Source organism: Micropterus dolomieu, linkage group LG06, assembly GCF_021292245.1.
Source record: "Micropterus dolomieu isolate WLL.071019.BEF.003 ecotype Adirondacks linkage group LG06, ASM2129224v1, whole genome shotgun sequence".
In the NCBI taxonomy this organism is placed as follows: domain Eukaryota; kingdom Metazoa; phylum Chordata; class Actinopteri; order Centrarchiformes; family Centrarchidae; genus Micropterus; species Micropterus dolomieu.
The window spans coordinates 23022283-23038259 of record NC_060155.1 but is presented as its reverse complement, the minus strand read 5'-3'; the positions used below and the strand labels follow the sequence as shown (position 1 = coordinate 23038259).

Here is a 15977-nt window from a genome sequence, read left to right as displayed (position 1 = left end):
TTTAAAGCTAATAATTACTGCTCAATTTCATTATAACCTGTTATATTGTTACAATAAATGTACCTACCTAATTATACAGTCTTTAATAATACTACTACATTTCAGCATTCACACGTATTTCTGCAGGAAATGCAGTTTTTCTAGTTTTACATTTTCTTATTGCTGCTTTTACAGAAGATTTTAATACTTTTGACACCATTCAACCACCAATACAAACAAACCATTTGTATTTTGTGTTCAGTGTCCCTTAAATGACACAATGCTCAAATAATGTTAAGAACTATCATGTGCACTATTAAATAGATTTCATTGTGTTATAGCAGTTAAAAAGGTGGAGGGAGGGTTTGTGAATAAAGTGAGACATTCATAACTCACTGAAGTGCAACTGCATTGCTGTGGTCTGTAATTTCTGTGACAAAAACAAACTTTCCAAATTATGCTTATTTTTCCTAAATAACGTTGGAAGAATTACAAACATTTCAAAAAGGATATTCCTCTTAATGGCTCCTGTAACACTTTATTCACAGTGATGCTTTTTTGTTAAGATAAAGAGACATCAGCTTCTCGATAAATACAAAGACACTGACTTTCAAATTCATCCAACTTTTACCATATAGAGATTAAAAAACACACACACACACACACACACGGTCCCTGCAGTCAGCTAACACATTTGAAGACAAGCTTCTTGGTGAGGGTGTATTTGGGCTCCGGCATTTGTTTGTAGTATAAATATTGTCCCTTGCTGACCTCCCTGTTCACACGTGTCAGGACAGCGAGTATATCATCATTCTCCGAGCTGCACAGAAAACATAGAAAACATATTACAAATTATAAATCTTGCTTAACATTGTGGGTATATTCAAACAAATACATCATGTCTTCTGACATATCGCATCAACAGCACAGCAGATGCATTTGAAAACACCAAAGCACACCTCTAGAAGCAGCAACAGAATTAATTTTAATTGTTTTTCTTTTCTCGGAGTAGGCAACATTCTGTTAATTTTTTCTGGAAAAAGATGATTTTCACTATCACAAAGTGCTTTTTATAATGGTGCTGTCAGAGGTTATGGGTACATTGTGTCAGTCAGGTCTACCATAAACAATCACTTAATCTTAGGTCCTACATTGTGTGGCAGTCCATTCATCAGCTTGAAAACATTTTCTCAGATTTAAGTACAACTCCACGTTTAACCCTTTGTTCTCAGCGCACGACTGCAAAACAGAAGAACAAGCAGCCACCTGTATGCAGCTCTATTCTTATAATTGTACATTTATGGCAGTACAGTATGTAATACAAATATGATTATAAAAATCTACACTCTCAGTAACTGCTCATCCCTTTCGACAGAGGTTGTGTCCGGACTGACTGAGCTGGAAAAAGCTTTGCCTAAACTGTAGCTAGGGGACAAAAAGAACAACAAGCATCACTTGAACTCTCACCTTTGTGCAGACCTCATCAGCTGCTTGCACAGCTCCTGGATGTAGATGGAGCCTGTGGAAGTGTTTCGAAACGACTTGCACTCTGGCACGGTGGCCATGCCCAGCAGGAAATCAGCATCTGAGGGCACAGTCTCGCTGTGCACAGGACCTGCGTCTTCCTCCACCTCTTTGTCCCCTTCCTCCTGCCTCAGCATCGGGCGACACGGCACAGATCCTCTCTGGTAGCCGCTTCCCTGACACGCTTGGATGAAGAACAGTTTGGGCTTCCCCGCCAAGGTGCGAGCTCGTACACTTGTGAAGGGCTGTGTCAGTTCTCGAATGGACACCTGCTTCTCATCCGTCCCAAAGACACAACCCTTTTCTCCGTGGGAAAGCACGCATACCACCTAAGATCAGAAGCAGCATTTTAAAAATTGTGTTTCATCTGAATTTAACTTTATCATCGTTTAATAGTTAAACAATTTTGGAAATATCTATTTGCTTTCTTGCTGAGAGTTAGATGACAAAGACTTTACTCTCACGGCTCTATGGCAAACATGAAGCTACAGCAGGGTTCACCAAGATCAATTTGGAACAATATGGCCTAGAAGTGTTTGTCTCCCAACAGCCCGCAACCAGATACAAAAACATTTTATTACTAACATTACTGGAGTCACTGTTCTTTTTTAAAATTTTTAAATACCTTCTAAGACCATTTTGTGAGGAAACTTATTGCAATGCTTTTTAAGACTTCAGGACTGGCAGATATACCAGCAGCTGGTTAGCTTAGCTTAGCATAAAGACTGGAAACGGGGAAACATAAACCCCTATCCTACCTCTAAATCTCACTAATTAACCCTTTACATGTTGTTTGTTTAATCTGTACAAAAAAGTGTAAAAATGGAGACCCCGTTAGAGTTTTATGGGAGGTTTTGTCCTGGACTATTTCTTGGCTAGGCTTTTGGCTGTAGCTTCATATTTACTGTATAGACATGACACTGGCATTTATCTTCTCATTTAACTCTCTGCAACAAAGAAAGCAGGATATTTCCAAAACGTCAACTTGTTCTTTTAAAGAGAAAAAAAATTAAGTCTATTTTAATAATATAAAAGTAACACTGATGTTACAGCAAGCTGGAGTGACACTACTCACCAAGGCATCATCAGCAAAAAAATCCCTTCCGCTGAGGTCTTTTAGTACAAGTCGAATGTCTTCTGCAGTCAAGTTGTTGTGTACCACCACTTCAAAGCCAAGGTGGGTGAACACTTTATGCAGAGCCTCTGTGTCATATGAAAGAGACAAACTTGAAGCATACCTGATTTTTATGATGTGATAAGTATTAACTAAAATACAAGGATACGTACTCTCATCCTCCTGAGTCCCTTTTCTATCTCTCAGCTGTTTTCCCTGGAATTCCTCATTGTTGATGACCACACACAAACCATGAGGGTTATGGTTCATGGCATAGTACTCTGTCTAAATGACAGAAGCACACCCACAAAGACAAAAGTTAATGTTCTGATGAATGAATGAAAGAAAGAGTGGCATGTGTTCTTGTGTGGATGGTTACCTGATCAGTTAGAAATGAGGACTGTGAATCAGGGTAAACACTCTCTCCTTCATCTGAAGAACAAAGACAGCTGAAAAGTAAATCCCTTGTATGTGTATGATTAAAAATAATTGCATTAGAGTGGATATTCCTAGGAGGGGGGTTATAAAACTGTAACCAAGCCTTATTCAATGGCTGTGTGCTGTATGGGAAGTCAGTGAGTGATACAGTGAAAAAAAGAGACTTACAGCTGGACCGAGTCTCAGTTATCGACAGAACAGGTTCAGTCGGCTGGGGGGGGTTGTTGACCCCCTATGGGAAGAAAACAGAGTCCAAGTCCTCAGTAAACTGGCTCATTGTACGATTAACTGTACACAAACACACATTTACACACACACCTGGTAATCCATGCTGATGCGAGGAGGACGTGGCTGGGTTTCACCTGAAAAGAGCAAAATCATTTGATAAATTTCAGTTATACAACATTTAAATCTGCTTGTGCATGCAAGCGTGCCTCGTACCTTTCACGTAGCGCTCTACAGTCAATACCAGTTGTTGATCCAACTGCTGCAGTACTGTCTGCAGCTCATGAAGTTTCGTATTCGACAGTAAGTCAATTTTTTCCATTTCAGCAAACACATCCAGTGCTGTCTGTATTGACAGAGGAGACATGTTTGTGTCTGCAGTTGCATCACGAATTTAGAAATCACTTCTGTTGCAGTAATACAGGTCTGGGAGGGTTAACAATACACTGTGAAATGTATTATTGTATTATTGTCTCTTGGGTATTATTGTCTTTACACTTGTTAAAGCACTTTGTAACTTGTTTTTGAAAAGTGCTCTACAAATAAAGATTATTATTATTATAAATGGGCCTAAAGTTGGGTGAGCATATGGAAGCCTAGTATTTTTGACATTTTCCCCTGGGCCCTCCTCTTCAGTCCACAAACTGATGCCTCTCCTGTAGCAGCCCTCTCTCCCTCCCCTGAGTGTTGTGTGAGTGAATGGCTGAATCTCCACACTCAGACTTTGAGGCGCGTTCCCAGTAAGTCTGCGAGGGCTTAGCGATGTCACTGTTAAATTGTAAAGTGCATGAGGGCTCTCTGGCAGACTTTTTGAGCCCTTTATCCATAAGTCCAAAATGACCTCATCCACTTTGTAACAGTGTAGGTACCAGATGTGCTCAGGTGGTCACATCTGCTCAGGGGCCTGCGCATGCCAGTAACGTCACGTAACGTGACTTACTGTACGTTTGTATGATGACATGGCAGATTGTGATTGGCTGTATGTCTGAGTGTTTGCGTATATAATTTTTGCGGGTCCTCGAATCAACTATGGAGAACTCAGAGCAGTTAAATAATCTCCTTAAACTTATTCAACGGCTCTGGGAGAACTTATACAATGAAATATAGCACTACTTATTAAACAGGACTTACCACAGACTGAACATCAGCTGTAAAAGCCCTGAGAGCAGAAAGGCCACGATCGACTAATTAACGTTACGACACTAATGTTAGCTGCCGATCAAGTTAAGCTAAAGAGTGTCTGTGGGTTGTTGCCATATTGCCAAAGCAAATACCAAGCAGATCTGATACCTACATCTGTAAACAGGGCACAAATCTGACTGGCGCTGCCATAGTGTGACGTTACCGGCAGGCACAGGCCCCCCGAGCAGATCTGACCACCCTAGCACATCTGGTATCTACAATGTTGCACGAAAACGTCAATCCGTAAACGTTGCAAACCGGTGCAAAACATTTTGAGATTGAACTCGCCCTAAGTGATATCAACATCTGTGAGAATTCAGGATTTAGGCTTTAGGGTGGAGATTGGGATTGGGCCATTGTATGTGGGTGTGCTGCAGCTGCATCACATAACTGTAATAAAGACTCTCACCAGCCATCAGCGCACTGCCATATTGTAGTCTCTGCTATAGTCAGTGTTCACTACACTCCAGCCTTGTTATTTTACTGCTACCTCTAGTTTTTGTGTGTTTCCTGTGATTAATTCTGGGCTGGATTCAGCTCCAACAGAAGTGTGGTGCCTTGAACACCCTGTTGTGTATGCAAACACACTGCACATCGCTGCCTTTTTTTTAATATGGCTGTATATACACACGTCGCTGCTGATTGGGTAACACCTCTGACACACCCACCAAACAAGAGAAGACATACTTTAAAGCCTGCTGCACACAGTTTTGAGGAAACATGACATTCAACCCAGAAATTGCATCAAACTGGTGCAAAACGTTATGAGATTGAATGTGCCCCTGTTCTCATCGCGGACCTGCCAGCCTTGACTTCAGCCTCTGTTGCATCCACCCTGACCAGATCAGATCAACCTACAACTCTGCCTCACATCCTGCTTCCCTCCACACTCCAGCTCACTTAGTTTTTCCCCTGGATATCCCTCTGTATCAGCCTCCTCGGGCTCTGTCCTGCTCCATCCATTGCTCTCGGCACAACAAATACCCTTTAGCAGCTCCACTGCCTCCTGTCTGTGTCTGCATCTTGGTTCACTACTTCATTAGCCTATTATTCATGTTAAATGAATGTATGCAAACAGTAGATATGTTGATTTTGTGGCAGAATGGTTGTAAGTTACTGCATTAATAAAACATGTAGTCTAGTCATCCCTGCTGATTTAGTCAAACTACAACCCAGTTCCCATTTGAAAACACAAATAAAATCTCCAGCTAACTGCAAAAACTATTAACTATATATGTTTAGTGTCTAATGTAGTACATTAGATCTTATACTCAAAAGTAAAAAAGTCAAGTATACATCTTAGCTTACGTCTTTATTTCTACATTACTGAGGGTGGGTGTGTTCTCACATTGCATGTCTCAACTTGTCTTCTGCCCAGCTGGTTGCTCAAAAGGAACTTCATCTTTTCAAGATTTTCCCGAGTCATGTCCTCATAGATTTTGTACAGCATCACCCTGAAACAAAGAGTAGAGGAGTGGAAAGGAGAAAGAGGAGGGGGACAGAAAAAAACAAACAAACAAAAAAAAAAGAAAAACCACTGCAACTTTGGGAATAAAACAGACTGTATTGAATTCCTGCTGTACCGTTTTCTCTTCCAGTTACTGGGGCTGCAACTAACGACTATTTTGATTGTCAATTATTCTATCGATTATTGAAACGAATAATCGACTATTCGGATTATGAATCGCAAAATTACACATTTACTCTTATTTAGCTATTAGCTTTCAAATTGTTTTAAGCATGTGCTAATTAACAATCAAGACAATAAAATAAATAGTGCTTTCAAAAATACATCTTTTAATGAACGTTTCTGCTGCAACAACAGAAAGTTCCACTGAAATAAAGTCCTTTCATGGACCAAACAGGTATATAGAGTTAGAAATAACGGTGTGTGGGCAGCACTGTGCAAACACTGATCTGAGCAGCTGATCTTACATGCCGGTACTGCAACACACTGGGACAAACTGACACTATATTTATACAAAGACAGGAATAATTGAATGTGCTACATTTGCTGAATTTACAAGAAGGGACCAATAATAATTATTTTGTAGTAGACAGCATTTCACAAATTTTATATAGTTTCCCATAACTCAACACCTCATAAAACTCCGTGATTTTTTTAAATGAATTCTGGGACGGATTAGCCGCTACCTCACGCATAGACAGGAAAACTCTTTAGCAAGTAACTAAGACATTGTCCGGTGTTCTCTAATCTTGCGCCCTAGGCAGCGACACATTGTCCAGCTGTAAATGTCGCCATGAGCAATGCATCGTTTACGATTGTAAAGTTGGGCCACATCTGGAAAGTGAACTAGTTTACAGAGACCAGTATTCATCATCTAGAGAGCCGACATTACATCCTCTTTTTCAGGTATTCCAGCAGATCCGACGTGCTCCCAGGCCAGGAGAGGCAGCTTTGCAAATGCTGCTGTTCACAACCTTTTTGGCCGAGTGAAGAGTCAAATGCTCCCACACTTTAGGTTTTAGGTTGTGAAGGTTTTAATACCACTGCTAATGTTAGGTTGTTTTATTAAATTTACTGTTCACATCACTTCATTTAGCTGACTGTGTCGCAATGGCCAGATGACGTCATGATTGAATTGATTATTCAATTCGTTGGCAACAAATTTAATAATTGATTTTTGACGACTACGTCGATTATTTTTTGCACCCCCACCTGTTACAAGTCAATATTTTTATGCTTTTACCTGTAATCCGACAGGACGGGATATGCATCGGTTTCCTCTGGTTGTCTGCTGTCTGTCTCCAGGAGGCGGAGGAGATCTGCTCGATGGATAGTGGAGAGCAGCTGAGAAAGGAAGAGTTCGTTCTCCAGCAGGCATTTTTCTTCTAGTCTGAAGAACAGTCCCTTTGCATCTCTGATCTGTGAGAACAACCATGAAACACAAGACGAAGACAAACCTTCAGGCAGTGTGACTACATTTTTCCACTCTATTTCTTTAGTTGTCTTGATTTATTTTTATCATGTGATACTTTTATTTTGTTGAATGTTATCAATTAGGATATCTATAGATCAATTAGTGACTTTCAGAAAAAACTCAACATTAACTGTCCAGAGTTACTGGTGGATGAGACATTTTTCCTCAGACATGGAGATGGGACAAGTGCATAAGACAACAGTAAGAGGTATGTGCTGCTCACCCCCTCCAGGCGTTTCCTGTTGACAACATCACGACACAAGAAGCAGAGAGCTGCAACCTCAGAGGAGTCCAGCTCCTCGTCTATGCGGGACAGTGTCAGCCTATCCATCACAGACCCAAACCCACCAACACAGGCCTGGTTCTCAGCTCACTGTGCTCTACAGTCAGGCAGAAACAACAACAAGACATTCACTCAGGATCCAGTGGCATCTTCTTACTCTGTTTCACCCAGTGTTGGCAGTATAAGGGCAGTTAGCTCATATCCAAGGGCTCCTCTCATTTTTCCACTGTAGTAGGCTCATTATAATTCGTTCTGACCATTAAAGGATTTATAAACATTACAATAAAATAGAATATATATGCAGTCAAAGTGTGTCTCATTTGCCCAGTGTAGTACTACAATTAAGCATAGATTTGGAGTCCCTGGGTCACATAACATGGAAACTAATGAAAACGAAGCCGTTTTTGTACAATAAATTGTATTATTAATATAAAATAGACCATGCACAATCTAATATGAAGGGGTTTGTCTCGTTTGCCCAGCGCAGTACTACAATTCGGCGTTGGTGCGGAGTCCCTTTGTCACATGACACAGAAGCTAGAGAAAAATTACGATTTTCCATAACATTATACTAACAATAATAACGCCCACCCTGAGCCATGGTTCTGCTCGAGGATTCTGCATTTTAAACGGAGGTTTTCCTTGACTGTTTCGCCAAGTGCTTGCTCGTGGTGGGAAGTGATGGACCTCTGTAACTAATAGCACAAAGAGTATGGTCTACACCTGCTCTATGTGAAAAAAAAACTATGAGATAACTGTTGTTGTGAATTGGCGCTATATAAATAAAATCTAACTGATCTGAATTGACTTAAAAATAGTAATTTATTGATGTCCCCTATAAACAAACCCCCGGTTGTTAACAACGAGCCCTTGGGTGTGAGTTAACCGTCCTAGCTGCTAACACTGGGTGAAACTGAGTAAGAAGACTGGATCCTGAGTAGCTTAGCCTAATGTCTGTCGAATAACTATTCAACTTAAAACTAACTTCACCGCGGTGCCAGACACGGCTCTTGTTTGACTCTCAAAACATTTAAAACGTTTTGACTGAAGCCTGTGCGGCCAACAGCCAATTTAACTTTAACATTACACTTCAGTCAACAGCCTAACTTTTACATAACTAACTTAGGCTACATACAAAATGTAAATTAATCGCTCGAGTTAAGTTAACGTACAGGCTGTAAATACAACTAGCATTTCTGTTAGACGAGTCAATTTACGTTAAAACGTAAGCTATCAATGTCAACTTACCACCAAAAAGCGAAAAGCAGCGTCTTCTTTAATTCTGCTGTCAGGCAAACCTTCTTTTATAGCGAAAAGTCACTTCTAGAAGAAGTTTTTCATTTGCGTCATGATGGTAGGCTACTCTTCCCGCTTGCTTGTTTCACTTTCAGATGAAATTAGCTCCTTCAAAATAAAATGAATATTACTTCGGATCAGCCCACGTGAAGTGGTTTAGATGCGTCACTGGTTTTGGGCCGGCCCAGTGACCTGTGGGCCCACCTGGCTCAAGGCCAGTGACGCGTCTTCTGTAATTCTGCTGTGAAGTAGCCACTTTACGTGGGCTAATCCGAAGTCATTTCAAAACCCTTTGCGCCTCTGCTTTTATTTTGAAGGCGCTCATTTCGCTCTTAAAGGGTGTTTCCAGGCCCAGGGTTGATGCCGTAAACGGGGGGTTTTTCTGCCTGGCCGATACTACTGCTACAACTATGTTGTGACTTTTAACTCTTAAAAGTCACAACATAGTTGTAGCAGTAGTTTCTTTGCGGCATGGTGGCCATTTCACGTGGGTCACAGCTCGTTTTGAAGGCTGTAGCACGTTTTTGATTATGTTTGATCATCTCAAGTTAAAATGATATATAAATTAAAAGCCCTAAAAAGGTACGTGCCATTGAGGTTGTGAGATGTGTCCAGGTGTGCTTTCAGAGTCAGGGGGCTTTCAGGCTTGGTTCTGGTGGACAGTGGGAGGCAAAAGGGAGAAAGTAGTCCCTGGCAAACTAGAAGACATCATCTGGTTTCGTCAGCAGCAAGAACTGCAGGAAGTCAGAAATGAAGGCACAGACTTCTGGATGCTGTCTCAGATACGAGGCGTGGTCCGCCTTAAGCTCCTCCTGCCCCAACGAGACATAAACACACATTGTTATTCTTTTGAAATTATTTATCAGGTTAGATGTGACGTATGGAAGGAAACAGTATCATCTACGGTCAGTCTGAATAAATCTGTTAAATATTAAGCCAGTGTCTTTATAAGAGTCTTTGCAGAAGCCTCATGGTGACAGGCAATCCCACCTGCATTCTGCTGGCCGAGTGCCTGATCAGACAGAACAGAACATAAATTGATCAAAATGTCATATTAGCAGTGTTTTTTCCACAAAGTTATTTACAGAGCATCAAAGTCATAAATGTATGCACGTCATTGAAACAGGGGTGTTTCACCGGTGGACGAACAATAGCCACGCCATGCACACCCATATAAAAAACTAAAAACACAAACACAGAAAAAAATAATAATTTTAATGTTTTTTTCTCTTGCTCTCATTCACTTTCAGTTCATTAAGAATACAAGTATAAACTCTAAATGGAAAAAAAACATTGCAAAATAGGTAGGTGTCATGGGTGGCTGAGTGCAGACTAAGGTGTGGACCCAAACGCAGACACAGGCAGGAGGATTCAGTTTAGCAAAATATTTATTTAAACAAAAACTGCATGGGCTTCCATAGAGCACAAGGCAAAGAGTCCAAACTAAGCTGAATCCAGAACAGAGGTAAATCCAGCAAAGAGTAAATCCAAGGAACACAGGGTAATCCAAAAACTAGGAACAAGGCACTGCTGAACACTGAACATAAACTAAACACAACTGAGAGCAATATATACACAGGCAAAAGAGCAGGGAGGGAAGCACAGCTGAAACACAACAGGTAATCAACAACATGAAACAAAGCTAGACAAGGACACAAGAGAACAGAACACTACAAAATGAAACAGGAAGTAAAACATCCAGAAACACACAAGGACAGAGTTACCAAAGTAAAACAGAAAACGGGAAACAACTGCACAACAGAACAAAACCAGGGCAGGGAACAGAGACAGGACCAAACGGGAAGCAGGACTACACTGACATGGAGACATCCCAGATAGCAAAATTTGTGCGGCCCACCTCTGGGTCACACCCTTGCTTCAAATCTGGCCCGCTGCTGGCTGGGTCCCCCGGCTGGCCCAGATCTGGCCCACACACTGTAAAATGACTACTATTGTGACTTTTGGCCCAGATCTGGCCCACACACTGTAAAATGACTACTATTGTGACTTTTGGCCCAGATCTGGCCCACACACTGTAAAATGACTATTTTTTATTTATTTGGCCCATATCTGGCCCGCATACTGTAAAACTGATCTGGCTGAGTGTCAGAATGCCAAAATGTGGCCCATACAAAACACTTCCAATGTACACAAATTCAAAACTGGTGACATATTTGACCGTAATCGGGCCAAGTAAAATGCAATGTACTCATACTGAGTACATCATGTCGGAGTCGGCCCATTCAAGAAACACAGTGCCTCAGCCAACACAGACCTCAGCCGACAGTGCCAAATTTCAGCCGGAATCGGGCCTACTGTGTTTGCTATCTGGGATAAGACTAGGGACTAAGACACAGACCAGGAAAAAACACTAAACATGAACTAAAGCACAGGACTAAGAACTAAGACAAGACAGATACTAAGAGAACTTAAACATGTGAATGAACAAAAGTCTAAATTAAGCTACAAAACCCTAAACATGACAAGATCAAATAAAGCTTACAGAACACAGAACCCAAAACCAAACCCATGAAAACAGACTAAACAGGAAAAACATGAACACAAAACCACATTCCTAACAGTAGGCATATTAGTCATGCAGCCCAAACGCACGCTGCCAACACTAAATAGATAAGTGTAATCTGTAATCAACAGTGCTATTCCTACCACCCTTTGTCCACAGCGGTGGGCAGTGTGTAAGAACCCGAAGAGGTATGGTAGCTTTACCAATCATCTGCTCATGTGTGTGGCCCTCAAGCTGACAACAGATTCAAGCGTGTTTGAATATGCTCAAATAACGTTGAGACCTATCATGGGCACCACTAATTTCATTGTGTTAAATCAGTATTCATCACTCGCTGAAGTGCAATTGTTTTGTTGTGATCAGTAAGCCAACTGTGGCAAAAAGACACTTTACAATAATTTTTAAGCCTATTGCTTATTTTTCCTAAATCACATTGGAATAATTAGAAACATTTCAAAAAGGATAATTTCTTATAATGGCTCTTGTAACATGTTATTTGCCATAATGCTTTTTTTTTTTTTTGAAGATTAGGAGACATTCGCTTCTTGAGAGAACTACAAAGACATTGACATTCAAATTCATCCAACCTATACCATATAGAGTTTAAAAACAGACTAATTGTATATTTTCCGTGAATCAAATTGGAAGAATTAAAACATTTAAAAAGGATATATTCTCATACTGGTGTGGCCTTAACCCAAAGGAAACCCCACTCTCTCGGATCGCCAATAACACATTTGTTCAAATCCTACACTGGAAAGAGAGAGATCCCCGACAACAAGCTAGTTTCAATAGGCTACAAGGTTCTGGCCTACCTCAAATATCATATGTCTAACTCCAGGTTCAAAAAGTTTCCTACTCAAAGACGTTTCGTCACTCATCCAAGACACTTTATCAGTTCTTCAGTTGATTTTTACCTTCCTTGGATAACTTGTCATATATCAAAATCAAATTCAATCATTTAAGGTAAAATACTTTTTCACATCATCATCAAACTTTGTCATACTAGGATCAAACCATTTCTTCAACATTACAGCAAGGTTAGTCACATCAAACGACTTAAACCAAATAATTATAAACCAATCAGTACCAGTATTGGGTGAGAGTAGTGGGCGATATGGCCAAAACTGTTATCACAATAAAAAAATGTCATGTCGTTATTTCTTTCAAGTTTAAAGGCTAATTTTTGCTCCTAAGCACAAGTTCAAAGAAACCATATGGTTAATTGTGGTTTAAAACTATTCTTTATGGTCATATCATCAAGACAATTATGACAAAGTATTTTTGCAACAAATATGCAATAGTAAAATTACGTAAAACATTGCACATTTGTTAAATTGTTAGAGGAAAATTGTATCGCAAAAAATATTCCTAATGTTTCATTGCCCAGCCCTACCAGTAATACACTTTATATATACTGATACGCTTTGTCATGTAAAGCAAATATTTGTTATAAGCAAAAAAATATCACATTATGGTGTCTGCTGGCAGGAAGCTAACTTCCTGAGGGTCTTTGGATGCAGGTTCCAGCAAACTGCTATGTGTTAGACTTTCTTGTCATACTTTCTATCACATCTCCAAGTATTAAAACCAAAGGTCATCTTTTATCATTATAAATATTTTGTTACAAATAACAGTACATAAAGTATTTTCAGTACATTTAAAAATCACCAAGCAACACTTTGATTCATTTAGCAATGCATATAAGAAATTAAGCTCAAGGAAAACACTGTTATTAACTGTCTAGAAATACTTCCTGAGTAAAGAGTAAGAAAAGAGCAAAAAGATAAAATACATTCCCATTCCTACTAGCAGTCCTGAAGCATATTCTCACAAATCATGATTACATAGCATTATTATAATGGTGATTAACAATGCATTTTAGCAACTACACAGCAACATACGTTTATAAGGTGACATTAGAAATGTATTCAGTGATTTTACGTCAAGCAATATTAACTTGATTCCTTAAAGAGTAGAAATAAAAATAAGGAATAATCATAAGATGATTTCTCTTATGTCAAAGTGAAACATTTCCAAAGTTCCCTACCATTATATACCAACTTTGTGATACATTTTTGTTGTGTATTTAAGCATTAGGATAGTTTGGTTAATTTTTTAAAAAACTATTTTATATTTGTGGATACACAATAATAGCTCCTGAAACAGGCTATGCCATACAGAGATTTAAAACACACAGACAATATAGCATATTTTCAGCATTGCACATTGGTCCCAGCAGTCAGCTCACACACTGAGGACGAGCTTCTTGGTGAGGGTGTATATGATCTCTGGCATTTGTTTGTATTTTAAATATTGTCCCTTGCTGACCTCCATGTTCACATGTGTCAGGACAATGAATATATCCTCTGAGCTGCACAGAAAACATTGAAAACACATTAAAAATGTTAAATCTTGTTTAAATCATAAAACTAATACAACATCATGCCCTCTGACATATCACAAACAACATCACAGCAGATACAAAACACCAAAAACAGACCTATAAAATGAATTTTAATCTTGTTGCCTAGTCTGGGAAAAGAAACAATTTCTGTTAATTTTGCTCTTGAAAAAGAATGTGTATGTATACATGATTACACACTCTGAATTGTAAAACACAGAATTCAGAAAAATTTAACCGGATTTCATAGGGCCCTATCTCACCTTTGTGCAGACCTCATCAGCTGCTTGCACAGCTCCTGGATGTAGATGGAGCCTGTGGAAGTGTTTCGAAACGACTTGCACTCTGAGACAGTGGCCATGCCTAGCACAAAGTCAGCCCCCAAAGTCACCATCTTGCCGTACACAGGACCTGCGTCTTCCTCCACCTCTTTGTCCCCTCCCTCCTGCCTCAGCATTGGGGGACATGGCATGCATCCTCTCTGGTAGCTTCTTCCCTGACACGCTTGGATGAAGAATAGTTTGGGCTTCCCCGCCAAGGTGGGAGCTCGTTCACTTATGAAGAGCTGTGTCAGCTCTTGCAAGGACACCTCCTTCTCATCTGTCCCATAGACACATCCCTTTTCTCCATGGGAAAGCACGCATACCACCTAAGATCAGAGGCAGCATTTTAAAAATTGTGTTGTCTCTGAAGTGGGAGAGTAAAAAAAAGGTACATTTTACTATTATATAGGGGCGTCCATTTGGAATGCTTGGAGGTAAGCAAGGAAACCACACAGCCACACCCACCGAGTGGTACTTCACAGCAGTATATAGCAATGATTCCTAACGATATAATTAAATTAGTGTGACCTGGATAAGAGGCATAAAATAGGTTAACCAACTAAAAATATAAATCCATTAAGTTTTTGCAAAAATCGACACAAAATGGAGCTTCTGTAGGTAGCAGTATAGTGACAGTGTTTGCAGCACGTCTGATGGTTCTGACTGAAACAAAAAAAAGAATAAATAGGGACAGAACATTGCTAGAGACACTGCCAAAAACCTTTAAAATGCATTCTAACTTTTTGTAAGGAAACTTATTTCAATGCTCTTTAAGACTTGCATATACACTATCGCCAGCAGCTTGTTAGCTTAGCCTAGAAACAGGGAAACAGCTAGCCTGGCTTTGTCCAAACAAAACAAAATCATCTTACCAACACCTCTAAAGCTCACTAATTAAAACTTAACTTAATATGTTGTTTGTTAAATCTTTACAAAAACGTGTAAAAATGACCCATTGGGGTTTTACTTGACAGACACTGACATTTATCTTCTCATTTAACTCTCTGCAACAAAGAAAACAGGATATTTCCTAAACGTCAGCCTGTTCCTTTAAAGAGAAAAGTACGAGAAAGTATATTTTAATAATATAAAGTAACGCTGATATTACAGCTCTGAAGGCGAGTGACACTACTCACCAAGGCATCATCAGCAAAAAAATCCCTTCTGCTAAGCTCTTTTAGTACAAGTCGCATGGCTTCTGCAGTCAAATTGTTGTGTACCATCACTTTAAAGCCAAGGTGGGTGAACACTTTGTGCAGAGCCTCTGTGTCATATAAAAAGAGACACAAATTGAAGCATTCTGCTAGATTAAAAAAAAAAGGTTATCATCATTTTATACGAATGTGATAAGTGTTAACTTTGAGCATCCACAACCCACACTGGTGCTGGGTAACTAATGGATAAGCAGTAGATAAACAAATAGATCACATGGCTGTTCAAAGGATACGTACTCTCATCCTCATGAGTCCCTTTTCTATCTTTCAGCTGTGTTCCCTGGAATTCCTCATTGTTGATGACCACACACAAACCATGAGGGTTATGGTTCATGGTGTAGTACTCTGTCTAAACGACAGAAGCACACCCACAAAGACAAAAGTTAATGTTCTGATGAATGAATGAATGAATGAATGAGTGAGAGGCATGTGTGCTTGTGTGGAAAAGACAGCTGAAACTAACATCCATTGTATGTGTAGTGATGGGAAATCATACATATTGTATTGTATGGGGGGGGGGGGGGGGGCT

General features: G+C 39.8%; 2 protein-coding genes across 5 annotated transcripts in view; both read right to left on the bottom strand.

The window, feature by feature from the left end:
• Positions 1 to 497: 497 nt before the first annotated feature.
• LOC123972363 (caspase-8-like) lies at positions 498 to 9107 on the bottom strand. Its single transcript, XM_046051832.1, has 12 exons — positions 8936 to 9107; positions 7628 to 7784; positions 7174 to 7349; positions 5811 to 5916; positions 3497 to 3626; positions 3374 to 3417; positions 3224 to 3287; positions 2997 to 3049; positions 2791 to 2902; positions 2579 to 2706; positions 1447 to 1832; positions 498 to 799 (listed from the first exon to the last, which is right to left on the bottom strand). Exons 2-12 carry the CDS (start codon positions 7733 to 7735, stop codon positions 661 to 663), a joined length of 1446 nt encoding a protein of 481 aa, XP_045907788.1. The 5' UTR covers positions 7736 to 7784; positions 8936 to 9107; the 3' UTR covers positions 498 to 660.
• A 3273-nt stretch (positions 9108 to 12380) lies between these two features.
• The window catches only part of LOC123972364 (caspase-8-like), a 7605-nt gene continuing 4008 nt past the window's right edge, over positions 12381 to 15977 (bottom strand). For all 4 annotated transcript variants that reach the window (XM_046051834.1, XM_046051833.1, XM_046051835.1 and 1 more), the window contains exons 7-10: positions 15686 to 15797; positions 15371 to 15498; positions 14175 to 14560; positions 12381 to 13881 (exon numbers count right to left, since the gene is read on the bottom strand). In XM_046051834.1, coding sequence (XP_045907790.1) covers positions 13755 to 13881; positions 14175 to 14560; positions 15371 to 15498; positions 15686 to 15797 — 753 coding nt within the window. In that variant the 3' untranslated portion in view covers positions 12381 to 13754. The remainder of the gene's footprint in view (positions 13882 to 14174; positions 14561 to 15370; positions 15499 to 15685; positions 15798 to 15977) is intronic.